The sequence below is a fragment of the Manis javanica genome, chromosome 7, assembly GCF_040802235.1.
Source record: "Manis javanica isolate MJ-LG chromosome 7, MJ_LKY, whole genome shotgun sequence".
In the NCBI taxonomy this organism is placed as follows: Eukaryota; Metazoa; Chordata; class Mammalia; order Pholidota; family Manidae; genus Manis; species Manis javanica.
Genome location: NC_133162.1, coordinates 16,783,285 through 16,809,207, shown reverse-complemented (window position 1 = coordinate 16,809,207; position 25,923 = coordinate 16,783,285). Strand labels below are relative to the sequence as shown.

Genomic DNA, 25,923 nt, shown 5'->3' with positions numbered 1-25,923 from the left:
CATTGAGAGCCCCGGGGATAAAAGAGAATGAAAAAATAATGCTGGACAAATACGCTGAAATGTTCAAAAGAAGAGAGAAGTATCTTGTCTTGCTATAGGGGGGAAAATTCCTAAACAAACAAACTAGAAAATTCTTAAGTTTATCTTATAATGGCATCCTAAAAATGTATTTTACCTTATAGCAAATCCTAAATATTAGTTATTTTATAGGGCCTCCTAAATATTTGTGGGACTAGGGAAGACTAATCAAAAATACCAAAGGCCAATTTTATTTTCATTATTTGTAACTCTAACCTGTTACATGAAATTCCGTAGAACACTTTTCAGTGACCCTATAGGGAAATATTTAACATCATTGTTATATAGATTGCACTCCCCATATTTTAAGCCTCTCTCTTTCTCACATAGCACCAGTATACTTCAACACCCAAATGTAGGCAGAAAATTCCTATTTCTTCACCATTTTCTGCTAGAGATCTAGAATAGAGATATTAACCTTTCCTTTTGTTTTAGTACTAGCAAAACAAATTGTTTCCAGTTCTGTTTTTGAACAGTTTAATACAATAAATAAAAACTACACTATAGATACAAGAGATCTTATCCCTAAAAGCATTTGGTGAAATTATGACATCGAGACAAAAAGTATTGGGGTTTAAAAAAGCCTGTTCTTTCTACAAAATGGGGTAATAGAGAAATACTCCAAAAAAGAAGGGGGAGGACCCATTCAATTTGTCGAAGTGGAAAACCTGTGTCAAGAAATCCTACGTCTTGTTACATCCAGGATTTCTTGTACTCTGCACATGAGCAACAGACAGGAAGTTCAGAAACGCAAAGGCAATTGATATGAAAACTGTGAAAGTCTCTTAATTAATCAACTCACACAAATTCTCCAAGTAAGAGGATTTTACAAGCATTTCAATTAAAGCTTTCCCTTTTTATTACCAAATTTCATTGACAATTAAAAATGCATAATCGAAGTTGACATGACTATTAAAAGAAAATACTATTTAAGTATGGAGCTTTTGGACATACAGGAGACTTTGACTTTCTGATGTTTATTCTTTTGATGCATCACATAGACAATTGCTAATTGGATAATTATTCTATAACAGTGATATTTTAAGAATTTCAAACTGGGTTGTCTTTGAACATGTTTGTATTTCCCTCCTCCTGTAAACATCACCATTTTGGCATAGTCATACCTAGAAGCTTCATGACTGACATGTTAAAGAAACTTTACAGTAATACATATACAAAGAACTACCTTATTCAGTAAAATGTTTAAGAACTAACATTCCATGATGATTTTTTTATTAAAACCCCAGAACTACCTTATTCAGAGCCTGCAAACCCTCTGATAGCCTGACAACAATTCTCTTTACCTCTGAACTGATATCGGAATGTGAGTAACTTATTGACATTGAAAAGGTATATACAGAAGATGGGAATTTTGGTGAAAAAGAAAGGTCAGTTTATTCTAGTAATTTTTTTTTTTTGCTGTTAAAAGAAAGATTTAGTTGAAATTCTCATTGACTTTCTGCTGTTAGATTAAAGCATAACAAATTTTTGGAAACTGCCATGTCCCCAATATGGTTTATGCTAGTTTTCTGCTTTGAAGACTAAAACATAGACCAGGAGAGAAAGTGTCATTTCCTGATACTGTTCCTTAATTATGACAGTGGAAAAGTATTTAACTACGTTGTACAACTTTTCTTCACCAGGAAATTAGGAATAATCATTGCCTTTCACCTTTAGCTGGGGACTTGGAAGAGACACAACCCAAGGGCCATTTGTAGTTAAAATAAAAAGATGGAATTATTTTTCTTTACCCAACAATTAAGTTCATAGACTATGAAAATATCTCTTAGTTTTATTTTTTAAAGCTCATTAAAATTTTAATTATATTTAAATCTATCTTGTGTTTATATTGCAAATACACTACAGAGATATGAAAGATGTCATATTAGGATGTCTTAAATAGCAGTATCTACCAATGACATTAAAATCTTATCTACCTATGAAGCATAAACTTCTACTGTTCAAGGAATGAAATATGGGAGTTAAAAAAAATAAGCAGAAACTTCCCCATTTATCGGGAATCATAGCAGTCAGTCTTTGAATCTAAAATCTTACTTTGCCCATAGCTTGCCCCATTCTCCCCTCTCCCACCTCCTTGATGGAGAACCAGTGGATCAGCTTCTTTGGGGATCAGGCCTTGAAAGGCCTGGAGGTGGTTAAGGAGAATCTCTGCACTCCAACACACACACACACACACACACACACACACACACACACACACACACACGATTAATATTTAAGTGACTCAGGTTGTTCCACTTGGTAAGTGATTTGTTCGCACTTCTTAGTGTACCACATTAAGGTTCCAGTGTTGAGTCCCAGTAGAAAAACATAGCTAAAGGTTTTAATGTTGGCCCATCATTTGGCAACTATGAATTGTTTTATTTAAAGAGAATCTGTAGTCTTTTGTATATAAGCGTAGTAGCCCTGAGGGTTAGTCTGAATGCAAAATAATTCAGGACTCAGTCCAAAACAAGATCTTGGTGTCATTCACTGTCTGAGCTCCAGAAAGACGTGGGTGAATGCTGTGGTTCACTCAATATAAAGGCACAAGTCTGACTTTCTAGCGGACAGTGGACAATCAGGCATATTCTCATTGGCTGTTTTTGTATAACTTAAAAAGAATAGTAAATATTGCTTTCTCGTTTTCTATTTCAGGAGAAGCGAAAGCTTTTTTTTTCAAGGTAATCATTCTAAAAGTGGGGGGAACACAGCAAAAGTCACAGATTTTCTCCTGTTGCAAACAGCAGTATCTGAGCAGGCTTGGAGAGCTGTCAGGTGGACAATCAGGCTCGCTCTCTGCTCATGCTGTTCCAGAGCCTTTGCAACTTTCCTTCCAGTCCTGCAGGCTCGTATTCCACAGTATCTCCCTACTACCCCATCCCTCCAACATGCCAAGTTTGCTGTTGATAAAAGAAAAACCAGAACAGCCCTTTCTTTATTTTGCCCAATTCAGAGAGGTTGAAGAATCCCACCAGGGCTCCTCAGCTCAAAAACTTGGGGATTTGGAGGATCTCACAGAGGCCACGCAAGCAACCAGGCAATGATATGCGTGACACTGTGGACCCAAGAGGGGAGGTGACCTTAGCAAGGAACAGAGGTTGCAGTCCTGATGGTGTGGACATGGCCCCAGGCAGAAATCCCCGTGAGCAATTGGCAAGGGTCCCAGCCTCAGTACCAAAGCGCCACCTGCAGAAGGTCTCTACGCATTACCTTTAGTGTGCCTGTCACCTCCAGGTGCCCTTCCCCCATTCCCTAATTGACCCTTTTCAGTGGGAGTCCTAGATTATCCACTTCCAGTTGTATTTTATGTGCTGCCCGAAGAGCTTACTTTCGCAAACCACATTTGACACATCATTGTGTCCATCCATTGTATAAAACATGGAGCGTTTTTGGTCTCCAGGCCAACTCCTGCCCTTGCATCCCTTTGAGCACAAATGGACAACAAAAGGACAGGAGGTATGTTAGCCTTTTCGAATTACCAGAACCAGAGTGGCATTGAGCAAAAACTGACTGCACAGGGTTAAGACAGGCAGAATCTCAAATAACCAAAATCACTCTTTGAGCACCAGGTTAACATGTATTGCATTTAAAATGTAATAAATGCAGTATTCATAAACTTATATGTGCCTTGTGACTTGGGTGTCAGCAGGGTTTCTGTAGGCCTCTATTTATATCAAATAAACTTCAAATAATCCAGAGTGTAGGCTGCATCTGGCCTCATTTTTGAAGTGTCCCTTTAGGAGCATTTCTAAAATAGTAGATTGTTCCAAATTTTTTTTCCTAATGAGAAAAATCCATGTGTTCTGTGATTATTAATAATAATGGCTTCAGATAAATTATTGACTGGTTGCATGAATACACTTTCTAGCAGCTGAGGAACTCTTTGCAAAAGAACTCTGATTCTCCCTGCACAACGTCTGTGTTGTGTTCTTCTGACCTATCTACTTTAGGAATGGTCCATCGGTTATCAGCCATCCCAGGCAGAGTTGCTGAAGGCAAGCAAGGGAAAGATGGGATAGATATGAGAGACTCATGGTTCATGATTAGTGACATTTAATAAAAATTTAAAAGTAGATGGTTCTTATATTTTTGGTATATGAATTATAGAGCTTTTTTATAAATATATTCAGTAGAATCCAATATATTGGCTCATACACACACTCATAAACATACTATCTGTACATCCATATATATCTCTGCCTATATATATGTCTATGTATATATATATGATATGTATGCATATGTCACATATAGATATGTAGATATGTACATATGATATCTATGTATATCTCATTATATAGATAGAGATATACTGATAGAGGTAGATATGCCAAGTAACTACCATTTGTGAGGCATTGTATGAGGGGTGGTGCCTAATGTGTAAAATGTACTCCCTGCCCTGGGGGAATTGAGTACATTCTGGTCAAGGAAACAGGCAGGAGTGTGGTCAGTCACTCTTTAGTGACACACATTGTGTGTGCCCAGTGTCAGGCACTCTACTAGGCTCTGGGCATAGACAGAAGGACAAAATGCCAAGCCCTGGGCTATGTGCCATAGTAGAGGTACACAGATAATGAACTCATTTGAGTCCAGAGGAGTGAGAAACATTGCCAGCAAAGTTGATCATGGAATGTTTCTAGGAAGTGGTGACATTGGAACTGTTTTTAAATGCATTTCCCCTATGCATAATTCTCTGAGCATGTTTACTCTTTGAATTATAGTACATTTTGAGACATGGAAGTCAGTGATCATTTATAATTTTTTAAATGTCTTGTGATTCTTCAAGTAAATCTTTAAAAATCCAGCTTTACTCAAAATAATCCAAGACCGTTTGCTATGATTTAAAGTATTCATAAAGCAAGGTGATTATTACTCTTGAGACCATTGTACAAAGCCCTGAAGTGTGTTAGACATAGGCCAGAAACCTCTCTCCTTTGTTATGTCTTATGAGTCTGTTAGTTAAAAAAAAAAAAAACTAACCCTTTTTGCTATTCCTATTCTACCTTAGACACTTGAAAAATAGAATTTCATATCCCAAAATGTGAAGGGAGATTGAGGAATTCTCCTTCTGTGTTGCATATGCTACCAAAGAGTTAGAAAATTAAGAGAAAAACAGACAAAAACACTTTGCTTATTAGTGTATACTCCTCCATTTTCCTAAAATTGCATAACTAACTGAATTAGGACAGTGCTATAAACATTGCATCCCTGTTGACATTGAACATTGCATAGCTGGAAAGAAAGGGATGGATGTATTTTTTCCATTTGCTATTTCAATAGTCTAAATCGCAGTGGCAAATGAAAATACAATTGAATCTCAAGTGAATGGCCAGAAACACCGTATATTTTATGAAGTATGGCAGCATAATGAATAGAAGGTAAAAAAAAAAAAAATGTCCCGGCTTTCAAGTCCTGATGGTTTTGATGTGATTGAATCATAGTGCATTCTGTTTGATGTCTGGGCTTTGCTATTCAGATACACTGCAAAGTGCGTGCATCACCCTCTCTGCAAAGTGCACCTGGCAACCCAGCACGGATGTAGTTTGTTTTTCTTCCACCTGCAAGAAACATATATATTCGGAGTAGAATTTAACCAGGGGTACTTTAATTCTCCTAATTGTGATAGATTCCCCACACGGGGAGAACTATCAGTCAGGTACAAAAGAAACTGCTTAGGATTTGAAGGAATTTGAGGATTTTGTTGTAGTTCCTAGCCTGGCAGGTGGTAATAATGCCTATGCCAGCGCTGTCAAAATATGAAAATTAAAGTGACGATGGGTTTTAATGAAATCCATTTGACAAATATAATTAAGGTGTTTTAATATGAAGTCCTGTAATAAAGACTACCGGTGGACTCCCTGAGGTCCTGACTAATTGTGTAGATTGCTTTTAAGCTTTGAATAGTTTTATTGGATAATGAACTGTTAAGAAGTGTTAGATCTTTCTTAAGCAGAATTTGGTTTGAAAAAGAAGAGGAGAGACAGGCCTGAGGTGTGGCATTTTAAACATAATTAGAAGAGAGATTTAAGTTAACATCTTTGATCTTGCTGTCAGTTTTTGATTAGAGCTGTAAATGCTTTAATCAAGTGTAGTGTAGTCATTACATTTCTAACTGTTTTTTAAACTGCGAAATTACTGAGACATTGACATCAATTTTAACACATTCTGAAAATTTGCAGCAGAATTGGGTTTCTCTATTGAGTGCTTGCATTAGAATAGCTGATTATACTGACTTGCCAACCTTAAGCACAATGGCAAAATTATACTGTGTTGAGGACTAGTTTGGCTTCCATAGTAGTTAGACATAGCAACAAAACATACAATTACTGAATATTTATTTTGCTTTCCAGGAATGTGTTTGAAAGCACTCAAAATAGGAAACTATTCCATTACAATGTGTAGATAAGGAAGTAAGCTCAAACTGTTCAATTAAATGTACTTAATTTTCACTTTTGAAGAACCGTTCTTTGCCTAATAGCTCACTATGATCATCTGATGCCATATTCGGTTTTTTTATTCCCATGCCTGGTGCATAGTAAGCACTCAGCATGTTTGCTGAGGAATGGGGAATCACTTTACAATAGCTGAGTATAACCTACTTGAATTATTTTCCCAAAATTGAATAAAATGTAAATAAGTGCACTGTAACTTTCCTCTCCCCTCTGCCACCTGTCTTGACCCAGTCATTCATTATAGAGTATAAATATGTATAGATTTGGTATTTCTGACTAATTTCAGATAGCATCACTAAAATGATGAGTTCGACCAGTGCTGTGTGGCCTTCTCCTTGGTGGAAATCTGCCACAATTGTAGAAGTGATAGGGCTATTTTAAGGAGCCATGCCCAGGGCCATTCATTGACTCTAATAAGGAGTCCACACTGATTACACAATTTTGCATGTTCTGCTTGTGTTTTATATGTTACATAGGATATGAGATGAAGAGTTATGAAATTGGATTCTACTCTGAGTTCTGTCTAATGTACCATTTAGAAAAGTTGCTTTTCTCTCAAGGATCTCATCCAACCCCTGAGTAGAAATAAGTAACTTCTAAATCTCTGCCAACTCTAAAATTCTACTGGTCAGTATATAGCTCTCTAAAGTATCTTTACCACCTTCACCCTTTTAGCCTTTCTCACTTTCAGGGTTCTCCCTTCTTTAGTTTTTTTTTGCACTCCTACCATTTCTCTCTTGACCTTCCCATCATTCATTTGTACATACATACATATATATCCAGGAAGTATATATTAAGCATCTATTATGTGCCAGGCATTATGTGGAAAAGAAACAACCCCAAACAGCAGTAGATCATTTACTGGTTACCTGATGCCCGAGATGGGTGGCGAGTGGACAGGCAAGAATATTACCTTTTTATCATCCACTTTGATTTATATGCCACTGGGTGATAAATAGTAGGAGCCGCTGGACCAGATGCCCTTCAACATTTTTACCAGCACATACTTCTAGAAATAAAACCTTTTTTGTAGATTACCCAACTACCTCTCACATTGTTTTAAATATGTAGCCTTTACAGTGAGCTTCAGGCCAGTATTATGACCATTCTGAAGCTACAGTGAAAATGATTAGGAATCATAGTTTCCATAAGTCCTCACCTGTGTCTTAAAAGACTTGAAAAGAAATGTGAGTTGCGTAGTAGAATACCCATTACAGTTGTCAGCAGCCACTTAACTGTTTAAATTATGTCGAAAGATGTCCACATCATTGCGGCAGATGATTATGAGCATGGGCAAGAAGGCTGGGGTGGAAGCCATGAAATGTGGATTTGTGGAGACCTGCAAAGGTGACGAACAAATGAATGGAGAGGACTGTGATTTTACATGAGTTGATCCAACACATTGAGCACATTCCTCTCTAAGCACTTGACAGGGTCTTATGCTTTGTTGTGGTGATGGTGATTTTTGTGTCATTCTACCCCATGTAAATATAAGCTGCTGCATGTTACAAATATACTCTATTCTTCTTTATATCTTAACAGGCCTGCCTCATAATTGGTTCTCAGTAATATTTATTGAATTGAATTCTAATCTTACTTCTGATGTAAAATTTGTCTCCACGAGCAAACTGTTTAACCTTTCTGGGGGGAGTTCATTTTCATCAAGATTTCCAAGAAAAAAATGGGTGGAGAATCCATGGACAAATGAAAGTGACTGCAAAACTTTTCCTTTCCTTCGTGAACATATTGTAGACTACTAAGGTCTCCAGCCCACTCCCAAATGAAATAAAGATTCTCCAATGAGACCTTGGCAATTTTCACTTGCAGATTATTTGTTCAGTGCTTTGAGATCATGATGAAAGACCTGTGGAGTGGGGAGGGATGGTTTACGTGTGATCCCTTCTGAATCCATAGATATAATCAGAGTCAGTCTGCTTATAAAATCATCAACACGCTATTTCCCACTGTACTAGGTGTTCTTTTGAAGTCTCTCATACCAAGCTCTGACCTCATTTCTCAAGATGTGTCCACATTTTCTAAATGGGAGATTTGGGCAAATATAAGACAGCCCCAACATGCAAAATGTTTCTTAATGTTACTTTCCGTTTAACACTTATGGACATCAATGAGATAAAATATGATCTGCATACTATATAATGTTAACTGGCATTTCATTAAAGTTGTCAAGACTGAAAGTGGAATTTTCCCATAAATTATGTATAGATTTGATCATCATTAGTGAAAATGTTTAGAATCTCACATAGAGACATTTTATTTAAAAAAATTTCCTATATTGCACATTGTTTCCATTATTACTAAAGGAACAATAGATAATTGTTGTAGAAATTACACGTCAGTAACCTATCTGGATTTATGTAGTAGCTTCTTATGAAAAAAGTAAAAAAGATTTTCCTCCTCCATTATAATCAGGGTTTAAAAGTAAAATATGAGAAATAAAAATCAACTTAAACCACCCACATTCATGCTCATTCAGTCTTGCTCACACTAAGTGAAGAAACTTAATGGTTTGTGCTGGCTTCTACCGCTATTAAACTAGAGAATTTTTGAAAGTTGTCAGAAGATGCTACTTATTATATTCAGTAGCTGTTACATCCTAGGACATGGCATGCTTTGTTACTGATGGCTTCATCATTAAGTTTCTGAGAAGAGTTCTGGTACCTGGCTAGGTGCACCAGACTCCAAAATGAGTGTCATCCACTATAAATACATTAGATCTCTTTAAGGTAAACTGTCATTAAAGTTCATGAAAACATTGCAGATGGTTCAAAAAGAGATGCATTTTCCTATGGTACTGAAGAATCAAGAATAATTTTGAATTCATTCTACCTTATTCTGTCTCACTTTTTAAAAGATTTGTTATTGTTACTGTTTTGGTAGGAGTTTTAAACATTCTCTCTACTCAGCAGTCTTTTTTATTTCAGTGTTTTTAGCCTCCAACTTTGTAATGCCGTTTTTTAAATATGGCATTTGCTTTCAAACAAGAGTTTAATGGAAGATAAAAAAAATCCCTAATTAACAATTCCTCAGCCTGGGCGAAATGTGTAGGGAGTTTGAGTTTGTGAATGGGTAAAATGTGTAGCTATTAAACAATTTGTTTAATCATCTATTAGGACTTTGAGACTTCTGGTTTTACTGGCTGTGTATAACAAATATTTTATTTGTATTTAGATGTTTGGTTGCATGTATGTAGTCTTTTTAAGGTTTCAGTCACTTTTCCTGCACCTGAAGAGGAGAATGGGATTTGCCAGTGATAAATGGGGGAGTTGACTAGCTAACTAATAAAGATTTGTCTTAATCAAGTATGATTTGTCAGAACAGGAGCGCACTGGGGTCAGGGCGCGCGCAATGAATTATACAGCATTCACAGGAGGAAAGGATGCAGCGAGAGACCTCATAAATATGCTGCCATTACCCACTGCTAATTCGTATTCAAAGAGCGCTCCGCACAGGCAGTTTCTAGGTTGCTGATCTGTTCACCACATTCCTAAGCTTTCTGTTTGTGTGAGAAAAGAAGTTTCATTATGTTTTGGCATCATCTGGGCTCTCAGGGTATACCAGTCCCCCAAACTGAATTGATACCAATAATTTGAAGTGAGGCTTTTTACATTACATCACGTATAATATTTATTTAGTTCTTACTATGAGCTCTACAACATGCTGGATGCGCTGGGGAGGACCCTGATGTGCAAGACCTCTCTGCTAGAAAAGGTTTCAGATGCTTTCTTATAATCCTCTGCAAGCATTGTCTCTGTAAATTCAAATATGGCTACAAAAGGAGCAGCCCCATCTGCCTTCACATTACAAATATCCTTCCAGTAAAGTTCCAAAATTAAAAATAGACGTTACTATTTCCTAAAGTTTGACTTAAACACACAAAAGATTTTTTTCTTATGTTTCCCTTAAGCTTGACTTTCTCACCCGTGATTCATATTTCCATTTGTTTAGATGACTAATTTCTTTGAAAGGTTAAATAAGCCTTTTTCCCATTGTTTATTTGTAAATTACTTCTTTCATTTGAAGAGGTTATTGTTTCTTCTCTTCATATGAACATAATGTTAAGCATTGCTCTGTGGCTGAAGCAACATTCAAGGCCAGCTGATCTGTTTTGTTCAGCTGTAGTTGGAGTAATGTCCTCTAAAAAGTCTCATGGGGCAGCAGCCCTGTCTTCAAAGTTTCTTTTATGCTTAAGTGGCCTATTAGGTGGTTTTCAGATGAGATTATAATTACCACGAAATGGTTTGTAGTATCTCAATGTCTAAATTGGGTAGAAAAGATATTGACATCCTCTTTCTTAATGGAATAACCTCTCTGGCAGCTGATGATCCCAGTCCCTTTTTGATGAAACCGATCTCCATATTAAAATAATAATAGTAGCAATAGTAATAATTTTGAAAATTGTTGGAGAGTACACTCTTAGTTTATCAAGGAAAAAAATGGACTTTGGACTCCCCACTTCCAAGGATGGTCTCTCTAAGAAAGAAAAGGTTGAAATAGAAAGTTGAGGAAGTCCATTTTATCCATTCTGACCTTATCAAAGGAAAATTTTTAGCAATAGGCCTATTATTTGGTGTATTTCCTGAAACATCCTTAGAACACTAGCCTCAGCCAGGAATGGAAAAGGAGCAGAGTCTTCTGATTTCTGATAATTCAGAAGTTGCTATGACTCTTAACAGGATGTTTACAGTGGAGTGCAGTCGAATGTTGAGAATTCTGTAGTGATGGGGATTTCTTTGCCCTACCAACTCTGTATCAAAAATGATACAAAGGGGCTTGGGAATGTAGTTGAGCCACTCACTGCTCATCTAGAACAAAGTTTAAACTTCAGCAGAGACAAGCCCTCAGTGAAAAGCCTACCACCCTCGTGAGTGACACCGAAGATATGTGCAGGGCAGGGTAGATAGATGGGCAGTAAAAACAGACCAGAGAGGTAATTCAGTCGTCAGAAATGAGTGGTCTGCATCTGCAGTCACCATTGTCTCAGTGAGGGCACAGTCACTCCATGTCTCACAAAAAATCAAAATACACAAAATCCTGGATAAGAATTGGGAACTCTGAAATTAAGGGTAGAAGAAAGAGTTGGGAAAACAAGCCAGCTGGACCTGGGAAATAGAACATAATACATGAGGCCCTTGGCCTTTAGAAAACTCACCTCACCTTTCTTTAAAGTAGAGTCGTTTTTTTTTAATTTTTCAGTTTTAGTTACATTTTTGTCCTTGTATTTGATTTTTAGTATTCAGAAAGTTATAAAATGTCTAGCTTCCTTCTTTATTATATTTGTCCAAAGTGTTGCTCTGAATTGTTAGTCCAATGCCTGCAATATGGGCCTTTTGTGGGCTGGTGAGGCTACAGCATATGCCAGTGGCCATAATCTCAGTTTAGGGATCAGTCAGACATGGACTTAGATTACAGGCCAAACTTGGGCAAATTCTTAACCTCTCTGAGCCTCAGATGCCTTGTCTTTCGAAGGGGTTAATAGTAATCTACTTCATATGGTAGTTATGAAGATTAAATGCAGTATCTGCCAAGGGCTTAGCACAGTGACTGGCATACAATGAAACAGTCAATAAATAGTAGCCAAAAATAAAAAACTTTCCCTGGAGGGAAAAATTCATTGCAGTATTTTACACACAGCCTGTAAGCAATAAACTTTTGTTGGATATATACTGAATGAATGAAGTCATTTTTTCATCGCCAAGGATTTAAATGTACATGCCTTTTCCCCCCCAAAAAGTCCCATCTCAACTCGTTAATACTTTTACATAGAAGTTTGGAAAGAGACTCAATTTTAGTGGTTCTTAGAATTATGCTAATAAGTTCAATAATATACAGCATTGCTGATGAAACTTAGTAAATTCTATGGTGTATTTAGAAACAATAGTGGCTTTGTTTTATTCTGTATTTTAGAAACTCCCAATGTTATAGTGCTTGCTAAGAAAGGCAGACAATAGCAAACCATTTTTTTAGGAGTTGTATTAAAAGAAGTCTCTAAGTGCATATTTGGTTATGTATTATCCTTTTAAGGTCAACCCGATATTTCAGTTTACAAAACTGAACAGTTCTTTGATGTCCTTCACCTGACATTGACCAGCAGTTGCCTTCTGATGAGCTAGATTATCAAAATCCATACTTGTTTAGCCTTTACTTTAATGTCAGAGGATAGCATTAGTATTAGGAAATCTTTAGCTCCTTCACATATTTTATTTTTTTAGGAAGGCAGTAACTGAGGCTCAGTTCGGATCTTTTATCGGCCATCTATCTCAAGCTTAGAAATAATACTAAAGTCACATCACCTTAAAACTCAGTCAGGATATACCACAAAACAATCAATCCTTTTTTGCTATACTTTTCTCCATTTGTTAACTCATTCCCTTGTCTTGAGTTTCATTATTTCCTACTTCTGAAAATGTCGGTGTCTAAAATGCAGGACCCTTCTGCTTTAGAGTTATTTAGGAATAAAATCTCTCCATCTTTTTGTCTGCTTCGTGATATAGAATAAACTCTCCCCTTTAGTTTTTAGAATCCTCTGTAGATTGTTCTGGCTCACGTGTGTGTGTGTGTGTGTGTGTGTGTGTGTGTGTGTGTGTGTGTGTGTGTGTGTGTGTGTTTCAATTAAACTTTATTTACTGAAATAGGCCATGGACTGGGTTGGCGTAGGGCCCTCGTTTGCAGACCTCTGCTCCAGGACAGTGGTTCTTAAAGTGTGGTCCAGGGAACCAGCAGAAGCAGCAGCATCTGGGAACTTGTTAGACATGCAACTTCTTAGGCCCCCACCTCAGACCTACTGAATTAGAAACAGTGGGTGTAGGGCCCAGGAATCTATGTTTTAACAATCTGACTGGCTTTTGTTTATCGATTGATCTGTGCCCCATCTACTTCCACAGAAAAGAGTATCTTGCAATAAGAGATCAGGTAGGTATATCAAGAACAAAAAAAAATTAACCCAGGACAGAAAACAGATCAACAAGGAAAGAGAAGATTTGCATAGGAGGAGGAGGGCTGCTGTGTGAGGAAATCCTAGAGCGATGCTCTAACAGCAAAGGGTTAAATACATCCAGAGCTTCCTGGGACTCAGGCCAGAGGAAAAAATATGTTGGATTTCATAGCTTGCATTGTTCAATAATACAAAATGAATTATTGACAGTATTATCAAAAAATTTTTTTAATCAGAAAGGAAGTGTGGTGGTGGTTCTTAAATAAGGCAAACTAGTAATTGTGATCCCTCCTGTTCTTGAAATCAGCTTGACGAAAGCAGTATAGAAATATTCCTTGTTTCATAATTTCCTAAGTAAATGTTATGAGTACCTAAGATCAAGAGATCAAGGGGTAAAGGCCCAGATATGCAGTAGTAGAGAATGTTCAGGAGTAAAAGCCAGCAGTCTTTAAAAGAGTTTAACATAACTTCTGTAAGAACATGTGTCTGGACCCCAATTCCAGGGATTATAATTTAGTTACCCTAGAATGAGGTCTACACAACATTTTATTTTTATTAAAGTTCACATAAATGTGTGTGGTCCAGAAACAAAGAAGCACACTATCAGATAGTCCTTGATTGTCCCCTTCAGATTTCAGTCATTTCCCTCAGGCTTTTGAAAGAAATAAATGGCAGAAAATTCAAGAATGAGAGCACTCGCTGAAAGCTGAAAAGTGGGTATTTTCTGTTGTCAGTGGGTCCAGGCTAGCAAGCAGGTCTTATCCCCTGTACTGACTCTGATCAATTGGAGTTGATTACTGGGGGCATTGTGAAGAGAGAGGCGGTTGCAAAGCATGATAAGGGGCATTCTGATTGATTTATGGTATCTGCCAAGTAAGTATTCAGTATCAAAGAGTGGCAGCATGTATGGCATGTATGTGTTGACTTTGCTTAAAGGACTAGATAGGTGGATAGCAGAAATGATGTTTTGTTAGAATATAAAAGAAACTGACTTATTTTATCCCTCTGAAATTTTACTTCTAAACTTGTTATTTCTTTAATTTCTAAGCCACCTTTAATGTCAGTGTTCTCACTTTCTCAATTTTCCCCTTTTAATTTCCAACATGATTTCCTTCCTGATATTGCTTGAGTATTGATCATCCTTTCAGTCAAAATTTTGTGTTTCTTCATGCTCAAATTCAGCAGCATTAATGTTCAAGACCTGTTCTCTGCCTTTTCCCATTGCCCTATGTTTCTTCAGACGCAGTGACTTTCTTTTTTCTCATTTTATTCGCTATATTCACATCCCCTCTTTGTATTTTAACCTACATTCCTTCTTTCAGTGTGTTCAAAAGGCTCAAGATCTGAAAAAATACTGTATAAAATGTTAATTTATAAATCAATAAAAACATTGATCCAGGCTTTGAGTTAGGGTATAAATAAGATTTTTTTTAAATACATAAGCTGTGTAAGAAAAAGATAACTTTTTCTGAGTGAATTCTAGGTATTTTGTGTGAAACAAAAATAGCTCTGTGTCCTCACACCATTAAGAAAAATTAAATTAAAATTGATCAAAGAACTGAACTATTAGAGTTAAAACTGTAAAACTCTTAGAAGAAAACATAAGGATAAATCTTCATGGCCTGGATTTGGCAGTGGAATCTTAGATGCACACAAGCAACAAAAGAAAAATAGATAAATTTGACTTCATTAAAGTTTAAAGCTTTTTACATCAAAAGACACCATCAAGAGAGTGAAGACAACCTACAGAATGAGACAATATATTTATATATCCTGTATTTGATAAGTCTAGTATCCAGAAAATATCACAAAATATACTTCTACAAAAAAAAAAAAGAAAAGCCAATTTAAAAATGGACAAGGGACTTGACTAGACATTTCTCCAAAGAAAATATACAAATGGCCAACAAGCACATGAAAAGGTGTTCAGCATCGTTAGTCATTACAGAAGTGCAAATCAAAGCCACAATGAGATGCTACTTTATACCCACTGGGGTGGTGTAAGTAAAAAAGGGAAAGTACAAATAACAGATGCAGCCAAGGAGAAATTGCAGCCTTCATGCATTACTGGTGCAATGTAAAATGGCATAGCTATTGTAGAAAACAGTTTTGTGGCTCCTCAAAAGCTTCACAGAGTTATCATATGGTCCACAATTCCACTCCTAAGCATATACACAAAAGGATTGAAAAGAGATATTCAGAGAAATACTTGTACATGAATGTTCATAGCAGCACTATTCACAATAGCCAAAATATAAATTAGAGACAACTAAAATATCCATCAATGGATGAATGAATAGCAAAATATTGCATATCCGTATAATGGACTATTATTCAGCTATAAAAAAGAGTGATACCTGCTACAGCATGAATGAACCTTAAAAATATTAAGCTAAGTGAAAGAAGCCAGTTCATATTTTAAAATCAACATGATTTTAGTAATTTTTAGTATTTAAACCTGAAGATCACAAGCGATGTGTGTCTATTACTCATCTATTTACATATAGGCATGCAAATGCATCTCTTGCCAAATACCCAAATCAAAAGGAAAGAAGTGGTTCCATTCTTCAGGCCATCTTCTCTTCTAGTTTTAAGTTCTAACTGAAAATCGAATTAAGACCAGAAAAAAACAAGTATCAAGAAAAAATATCAAGGTCAGAAGTTCTAGTATCATCATCTTATATTCATCTATGACAGTTGAGTTTCTATGGTTCTATCTGCCCCTATTTCTATCTGAAACAGTGAGTGAAGTGTTCTCTTGTTAGGCTCTGAACATGGGTCTAAAGCCAAGTAAATATGTTTTATTCTATAAATGTATACATGTGTGTATGTGTGTGTGTGTGAGTGAGGGGGTAGGGTAGGTTGGAATATCATATTCTGATTACCTTCTTTTCACAGCAACAGTGATCAATTCATATAAATTAAATTTTCTATCTCGCTGATTCATTTATTAAGAATAACATATTCACTTGCGATAGTGAATAGAGAGTAGAAAAAGGGGTTAGTAAGATAGACATTTTGCAATTCTATATGAGAATTGGCCCCTTATTTTTAAAAAGAACAAATATACTGAAGTCAAAGGTTCGGATAAAATGTACTTCTAGCACTTTTTTTTTTTTTTTTTGCTGTTTGTATAACTGAACAACAGAAAGGTATTTCAGTCAAGACCATAAAATCACAGTGTATTTCTCTGTAAGGACTGTGATTCTCATGTGGGAATGATGTTCAAGAAATATGGACACTGTCTCCTGCCCTACTCTCGCCCAAATTCTTGCAAAGGCCTTTCGTGGGCACACTTTAAATGGGTACTAAAGTATTAGAATTCTTTGTTACCCTCATTGTAATGTATTTTGAACAGGGAGCTTAAGTGTACTTATTTACTTTTGCTGCAAAGATCAGCGGCCTTAGGATTCAGGAGACTTAGAGCACGGTTGCAGCACTGAGTATAATGTTGATAATTAGCAATGTGACCTGGATGGTGTCTACCTCTAATCCCTGTACTGCTGCTATTTGCTAATCTGGGCAGTTACTCTTGAGGCTCATAGTTCTAAAAATCTTCACTTTTAATATAAATTTATAGAAGATGACCGTATTTTCCAGCTCAGTGCTTCCCATGAACAAAAACTTCCTGACCACCTGCGTATGTCAGGCATTGCCTCCTAAAGTGCTGCATCTACTAAGAGGAATAAGAAAGTGCCTCATCTTCAAAGTAGTTTACAGTCTAACGGGAAAGGGAGGATATAAAAGCCAAGAGTTACAAACTCAGGTCCTACAGCAGCAAAGCAGGAAGATAAATGAGTGGGGAGGTAGCAAATTCCATAGTACCCAACTCTTCTAAAGAGGCCAGCCATAACTTAGTTCCAACCTGTTCATCATGGGGGACTGGGGACTCAGTGCTGCCAGATACTCAAAACCTCAAAAGAAGCTGGAAGCCCAACTTTTTATATGAAATCTGTTTGAAAAATGTTTGTTGCCAAACAGTTCAGACATGCTTCAAATCGTATCTCATAAAAACACATTTGCTAGCCACGTAAGTCTTGCCGTCCACCCACTAGTGACTTCTGAATAAGCAGATAATTATGTTGTACATTAAGTGATAGAAGTTACACATTAAGTGTGTATAGTTCACAAAAATAGGGATTAACAGTGCCCGCAATTATTTGTAAAAGGCTTTCTAATTACTTTCTAGTCCCTTGTCAATAGTTCACAGCACTTTTTGTCTTTTTAGAATGAGGAATTCATTCAGCCTAGAGATCTGGATGATGCCAAACACGTCTCCCTTGTCTGTTAAGTAAATACGCGTTTGGCAAATTCCAAAAGTGAGCTGTTGGAATGTGTTTTGACAGTTTTGCCCATTCAGGTTTTCTATGGCTTCATCTCCTGCTTTTGCATTCTTTATTGCATTGTGAGAAGGGGATGTCCTTCCTGCTGCTCTGGTCTTGTTTCATAGAACAGAACAGATTCATTCTCATTTTTGAATGGAGCTGTAATTAACATGGTTTCTTTTGTTTAACAACTGCAATTTACATCGTACCTGCTCATTCCTGAGCATCATTATTGGTAGCAGGGCTTCATTGACTGATGTCTGAGAGCTCTGGGAATAGTGTTCATTAATTATCTGCAGCAAACCAGGTAACTAAGGGAAGGTTCTGCTACGATGACTTTGATGAAAGTAGCACTGATGATTTTTTTAATTGCTTAATGATAGATTTGATCATCTTAAAGCAAAATAGAATACATACTCACCTACTGAGGAGGTAGTGTTAAATAGTAATTGCTTTAAAAAAAAAAAAAGAAGCGAAACCTGTGCATTCTCGTTGTATTTTTACTAAGAATGTGTAAGTTTACCTTCAGCTTATATGACAATAAAATTTTCTGTAACAATGTCATCATGAAAGTGCTTGTAAAAATTTCATACTACTATAGTTAATGCAAATGCCCTCAGAGGCCAAGCAGGTCATGGTATGAAGCAGTCCAGTGTTGCAGACTTGGGCAAATTGGAGAGTATAAAACCTGCCTAAAAGCACTTAAGTTTGAATTGTCTGTTGTGTTTTTTAACAAGGCTGTGGGGTGATGGGATGGCAGGCAGGGGATGGGAATACATCTGTGGGCCCAATTTGGCCTCTGTGCTCTAGTTTGCTTACATGTTCACTAGAGAAAAGGAGGTATCAAGATTTTTTAGTCACTGAATGCTGTTCTAGGGGCACTAAAAAGTGTCTAGTTCAAGACTGTCAATTTACATTTAAGGAAACTGAGGCCCAGGGAAGGGAAGTGTTTTAACTAAATTAAATCCCTATTTATTATTTGTTTTAAGTGAGTATTAAACACAAGGGGAATTTGTAAATCCTTCTAGAGATAGTATTTCTGTATTCCCCAAAACAGTAACTATTAGCCACGTGTGGTTACTGAGCTGTTGAAATGTGACTAGTGCTACAGAGTACTGAATTTAAAATTTTATTTACTCTTAATTAATTTAGTTGCCCCCATGTGGCAGGTGGGTACCATATTGGACAGAGAAGCCCATAGATTACAATTTTCATTCCTAATCTAACATAGTCTGCCTTGAATAAATTCTATGCTATTTCACATATTAAAAAACAGTCAACAGTATACTTCTATTTACCTACTCTCCATCCTTTGTACTAGAGTTTCCATATATTTAATTCTATATATATTATTTTTACTTTATTTGGATCTATATTCTGTAGATCCAAGTATCCATGTTATACCATTTCCCTTCAACCTGAAGAATTTCCTTTTTAACAGTTCATGTAGCTCAGTTTTTCTGGACAATTCTCTTGGTTTTCAATTATCTAAAATTATCTTTATTTCACCTTTATTTTTGAAGGCTTTTTTTGATGGATATAGAATACTAAAATGACCTTCTTTTCACCCACAGCAATTTGGGATGTTGTTCCCTTGTTGTCTTGCATTGTTTCTGATGAGAATTCAGCATTCATTCTTATCATTGCTCTCCTGCATGTTGTCTTTTTTTCCCCCATAGCTGCTTTATTTTTTATTTATCTTGATTTTTCAGTAATTTGACTATAATGTGACTAGGTGTGGTTTTCTTTGTATTTATCTTGCTCATAGCTTATTGAATTTCTTTGTTCTGTAGGTTGACTTTTTAAAAATAAAATTTGAAAAGTTTTGGCTATTTTTTCAAATATTTCTTCCTTCCTATTGTTTGTCCCTGGGAATCTAATTTCACCAAATGTTATTATTGCACAGATTACTGATGCATATTCTTTTCTCCTTTTTTCAAACTTCTTCTCCTGCATCAGTTTAGATCATTTTTACTAGGTCTTAATGTTCAACGATCCTTTCTTGTATAGTGAACAATATTCTATTTGATCCATCCAGTGAATTAATTCCAGATGCTGTATTTTTTTCATTCTAGAATTTCATTTGGTTCCTTTTTTAGGGTTTCCTTTTCTTTCCTCAAAAAAATCATCTCTTACACATTATATTTACCTTTTCCATTAAATTCTTTAACACAGTTAACAATAGTTTTAAAACCTTTATCTGCTTTCTCTTAATGACTGTCACCTGTTGGTCTACTTACATAGACAATGTTTTCACTTCATTATTCTTTTTTTTCCACTGCTTTTTTCATATCTTACAATTTGTATAGTATTCTAGATACAGTGTAAAATAGAATGGTAGATTCTGAACTATAAACATTTTGAATTTATTTTTCCTCTGGAAACATTATATCCTATCTTGTATTTGATTAATGAACTAATCACATTCTTCCCAGAATTAAGTTGAACTAGTGTTGAATTGAATCTCTAATTAGATTGGATTCCTGAGATTAGTGCACCCCCAAACTGTGTCTATGATGTTTTTTAAAAACTTTATCTGTGTATGATCGGGGAGGGGTTGGTCTACAGTTTTCCATATATTTGGTTCATGTTGGGACTAAATTCTGACAGTGTCTCAGAATACAAGCACCACAAGAATATGTGGGAATATGTGATTTCTTTTTACTAACCAGCCCTCCCTCACTGCCTCTTCCTTGGCAAATTGAGAGATTAGAGGAGAATTATCAGACCAAGCAATTGGGATTTGTGTTCAGAGCCTCATCTAGGTTCCATCCTGTCCAGTAAGCCTGCATTTTCATATGATATTTGATTTCTCTTCATTCCCAAAATGTCTTTCTCGGACAGACCTGTACTCAAACCAGGCACTTGCCCTAGATATGAGCATTGCCACAGCTCTTTGCTCACGTATGGGACATTTTTTCCTCTCTAGAATCTCTTAAGAGTTTCTTTGCATACACTGGACTTCCCCAGAAAAGAATGGTTATTGATTTGTGTGGGTTTTTCTATTTTTTATAAGAGTGATCATTTGCATCTGCCCTCATCCTAACTGAAAGCAGAAGTTCCTCACATGTCTTGACTTGTCAAATAATGAAAGATGGTGAAAGAACTGCTTTTTCCATTCCCCCACCTTTCCAGTTGTCAGGAATTCAAAAGACTTTTCATGTCTGAGTAACATTAATACTAAGGATAAACTTACCCACTCAGTGCATGACACCACAATTAGTGTCCAAAAAGGTATGTTAAGTGCCAAAGACTGGCTGACCCAACCACTCTGTGAGGTGCTGCCTCCAAGGAAAGCTCTATGTGACTTCCTTTGCATTCCTAAAACAATAAGTTTCTACTTACATTAGACTCAGAAGTTCCTCAGCCGTGTCCAAAATTCAATACTCCAAATTGTTAGGAAGTATCACTTTGTGTTTCATCTTTCTGGTTGTTATTCTGCAAAATACATATGAAAACACATATTTCAAAGCAGGTCTTTTACAATATTTCTGTGCACTCCTGCCATTTACAGAGGTCCCCATTTACAAACAATAGTTGGATAATTGTGAAAGCTTTTACCTGTTATTAAAATTGCTAATGAAGTTTTTAACTACCGGAAAATAACCTTATCTTCTCTTAATTCTTTAAAGAAGACTCAACAGGCCTTCTTCACTTTTTTAAAATAATTTGTTGGAAACCACATCCTTAATAAAGTTTGCAGAAAAGAAAGTCAAATATACATGTGATGAGGACTGATCATTATTTTATGGGTGCTTGCACTGCTTATAGCATAATGACTAAAATCTCTTTTTTAATATTTTGAATTTATCAAATGGAGCATTTTCTGGTGAATTATATTTGAAGTGCCTTCCCATTCAGCCATGCATACAATATGATGTGAGCTTCAGTTAGCTCTGCGTCCATATAAAGAATATTTTAAATCTGCTTATCTCCAAAAATACAAGCCCAATAATTTTTTTTAAAAGTTCATTCATGTCAGTCTTGTGATGACGGTTCAGGCAGCATTATTATTTTATGAATGGAGAAAAATGCTGTTTTCAGTAGTACAAACTCCTCAAACTAAGCCTTATCCTTTGTGATGCCAGGCCAGTCCTTCAGGAAGTACCTTGCTAGATTTGTAGTTCCCTGCTTCCTTCCCCATTTCTCTGCGGGGTGGGAAAGTGTTGAATGCCTATTGTATATCCTCCCCGCAGTCCAATATATTGAAAAGGAGAGGAAATGTTAACCAATTCTGTAGTTTGTGACCCAATAAAAAAGACCACGGATCAAGGATATGATTCATTCCGTGTAATTGTGAAAACAAAAGTTCACTTTGTAAATTTGAATGCTGTACTCCCAGGATGATTCCCAGGACCCTTGTGGAAAGGATAGAAGAAGTGCAGGAAGGAATTTTTCTTTCCAGGAATTCATTTATCATGCTCACACTGACATGAAGAATTCCAGCATACAGCAACAGTTTTTATTTTCTTTTATGCTTCGCATTGTTTCTTACTCTCAAGATCCTCACAGTCAATAAGTGCAGCATTTATAAAATTTATGATTTTTTGAATTATTTCAATACAGGTTAATTCAATAGGCTATATCCCCTTCTAAAGGCACTATGAAAGTTTAAAGGCACTCAGTACATCACGTCTGCTTTGGCTTAGCCTATGAGCTTCTATTCTTCCTTTATTGATGTTTTTAGTAAGTGCTTATATCTTAAATTATTCAAGAAATGTAAACCTAACAATGTTACTAATTTTTAAATGAGATAATCCCTAAATGTCTAATATTATTGTGACCAAGGATAATCTATTTAAAATAATCCCCTTCTAATTTGTTGTCTTGTTTTGTTTTGATTGAGGTAGGGAAACACATTGAGAAAACCATGCATAACTTTCTTTGCATGAGATTTTCTTTTTTTTCATTCCATTAGCATGAGCATTTCTAATATGTATGGCCTCAAATTTTCTTATTGGGATATTCAAATTGAAAGTAGCAAGTAAAACCTGAAAAGAGTATTCTATTTCCAACAAATACATGGCGTTCTTGTGTTAGGACCAGGTCTATGCACTCTTGCCAATATCTTGTTTCCTGCTAGTGGGGTTAGTACTTCAGACACTGAGATATTTCCCAGAAGGAAAGGAGATTGAGGGAGTGATTTACAAGTCCTGAAAAGGTTTGAGTTCTGTACCTCTTTTTCCATTGATTCCTTCAGTAGCAGATCATAGATCCATTCAGAAGAGATTTTCCCCTAGCAAACCCAATAGAATTGTCAATCTACTACCTGCATTCCAATGTTGACTTCTCCAGTGTCACACCTAATACGCTTTGAGAGCAGGAATAAATCACAGACTTTTCATACTCCATTTTTCACTTTATTTCATTCTCTCATTGCTTTATTTCTTCCATGAATACTTACTGAAACATTATGCTGATGACAGACACAGTGGTAATAACCTATTTCCTATTTGTCTGAGATTGTATATTATGCCATCAATCTTGATAGGAGAAAATATATAGATAGCATTTTGCTGAAGTAATTACAATATTGATTGTGTTCATAGATCTTAGAGATTTTAAGTTAAAAATGAATTAAAATTACTATATTATGTTGACTAAAGGAATTGAATGTAATGGCAACAGCTAATAGTATGACAAAATGAATATTATACAAAAAAATCCAACTCTAGTTATTTCTTCCTTCTCTGTTATTGATATCATCTTCCACTTTTATGATGCCTCTACTGGAAACCACATGTCTATTTTTACCTTAAAGACAAACTGTATGGAGTTAATAAAAAGCCAAGGTCAGTATGAAAGGAGATTCTATACTAGGAAGGTACTATACTAGAAAGAATTATCAGAGTTTATATAGATATCAAATCCATATCTAAGTATTGTTTATAACTTGGATTTTTTTCTATCATAAAAAATTTTTTTTCTGGTGTGCCATGAAATACAAACTCTAATGTAACATTTGCCCTTTAACTACTAAATCTTCACTATTATCACAGAAGTTTATGAGTGCAAGAGCTTCATCTTGTTTACTGGCCATGTCTCCAGCATCTACACATGGCACAGAAGAGGGACTCAAAGATTTTTAATTGAATGCACTGATTCTCATGGGCTACCTGCATTTGTATGGTACCCTATAGCTTTCATAACATTTTTACCGATCTTATTTCATTTGATAGTAACAACAATTTTGTGAGAAAGGTAGGAGAGATATTTTATCCTATGAATAAAATTGTATTTCAAGTGGGTTATGGCAGACTAGGATAGTAGGGGGTCAAGGTCATAACTGTCCATTGTTTTTTGATCAGTCATCATCACTCAATAAATGCTTATATTGTTAGAGGCCAGTCACTGTGCTAAGTATTTTAACTGAATTATCTTATTTAACCTCTGTAACAGCCCTCAAGCACTGAGAGTTCACAGCCTAAGCTCTCAATAAGGCCTAACCACCGCTCTACAGTTTTTAGGATGCCCTTCTAAAAAGTTGGTGTATACATAAGCCAAATAGCTATCATGGTGACTTCTTAATGGCCTTATTACATTATTTCTATTTTATAATAAATGCCTGTTGACTGTTTCTATAAATTTGTAAGCCAGAGATGATTGTTGTTATCAGTTATGGGTAAAGAGACAATGCAAGAGAGAAAAACAAAAGAAAAAATGTAAAATAAGTTACTCAAACAGGTTGAGTTGCCAAGATTACAAGAGAGGTAATTGTCATTCTTCTATTATATAATAAGCTACCTCCCAGGTGATGGACAATGAGCCTGAGAAAGAAATTATTCAAGACAGCTGAGTATTTGTCAGGTCAAGACATACCCCTACAGTGTTGTAAAAGGATCTGCAGTCAGAGGAGAGCTGACCAGTGCCAACCAACTGGATAATCAGGACAGCGCAAATCCTCACTGGGACTCAGCAGTGTGGCTTTTTAATGAATGTCCTGACCTGCCTGTGCCAGTATAAAGGCTTGGAAGTTCTGTGTTCAGATTGAGCTCTCAGCTAACTGTTAAGGAGTGCACCTCACCGACTCCTGCAACTGGGACCACACTGAATGAACTCTTGATCCAAGATAGGAGAAGTCTAGAGACAATTCCAGTACCAATAAGCTGCAGGAGTTGAAAGTATGAAGACTATTTATGTGGGACAAATACACTACAGTCAAAATTGTTCTAGATGGAGTTTCATTTACACATGCAAAACAATGTGGTAATGCAGTAGGGAAGGTAGAGTAGAATCATTCACATTATTTATAACCTGTAAAAACCAAAGGCTGAATTCCATGATGATACACCCCATAGAAACTCCATAGAAACATCACTGGATCTGGGCTCTTCATCTTGGCTAATAATAATCTGAAGTGGCCTTGGGCAAGTCATATCACCTTTAATTCATTATTGCCACATACATCATCTATATAGGTTGAATTTTAAATCACATCTGATATACCTAAGATAAATAGGTAAATTTATAAAGGACTTTTTATACATTTATTTTATACATACATAAATACTTTGTACATCTTTCCTTACTCAAATTCCCTTTTCACAGAGCAAATTGGCCAGGAGATGTTGGAAAACCTCAGTCATGACAGAGAAAAGATACAGCGAGCACGTGAAAGAGTAAGTAGACTGATACAGTTTCTTCACAAATTCAGAAAATGATGACATGAAATAAAAGGTCTTTGGTACTTGCATAGACAGTTAACAGATGTAAGTATACATAAAAATGGCCAGAACAAAGGAGGGATAGAGTCTAGGGAGAGAAAAAAAAGTGTGGAATGAACAAAGAATAAACTGACTTTAAATCTCCACCCCTGAATGCCCCCAGGTAGATATTTTATTTAGCTCTACAACTGAAAAGAAGGTCATTGAGGGAGGTTTTGGAGTGTCAAGTCTTTCAGAGTGACAGCTATAAAAATAATGATGCCTCATCCTCTCTTAGTTCATTTCCTTTCTGTTTATATTACTAGGACTTTATACATTCATAAATTGGAGATTGATCACCAGATAATATTAAACTTTGTCAGCCTGTGAGGTGTTTGCTTTTATATCCAGTTCAAGTATCCAGTTTAAAGCTCCTGGGATTATCTGTTACATCTAATTCTAAACCTAAG

General features: G+C 36.1%; 1 protein-coding gene across 8 annotated transcripts in view; it reads left to right on the top strand.

Annotated features, from left to right (window-relative positions):
- VTI1A (vesicle transport through interaction with t-SNAREs 1A) overlaps nt 1-25,923 on the top strand; it is a 324,481-nt gene that overhangs the window by 161,627 nt on the left and 136,931 nt on the right. For all 8 annotated transcript variants that reach the window (XM_017677977.3, XM_017677974.3, XM_017677978.3 and 5 more), the window contains one exon: nt 25,359-25,429. In XM_017677977.3, coding sequence (XP_017533466.2) covers nt 25,359-25,429 — 71 coding nt within the window. The remainder of the gene's footprint in view (nt 1-25,358; nt 25,430-25,923) is intronic.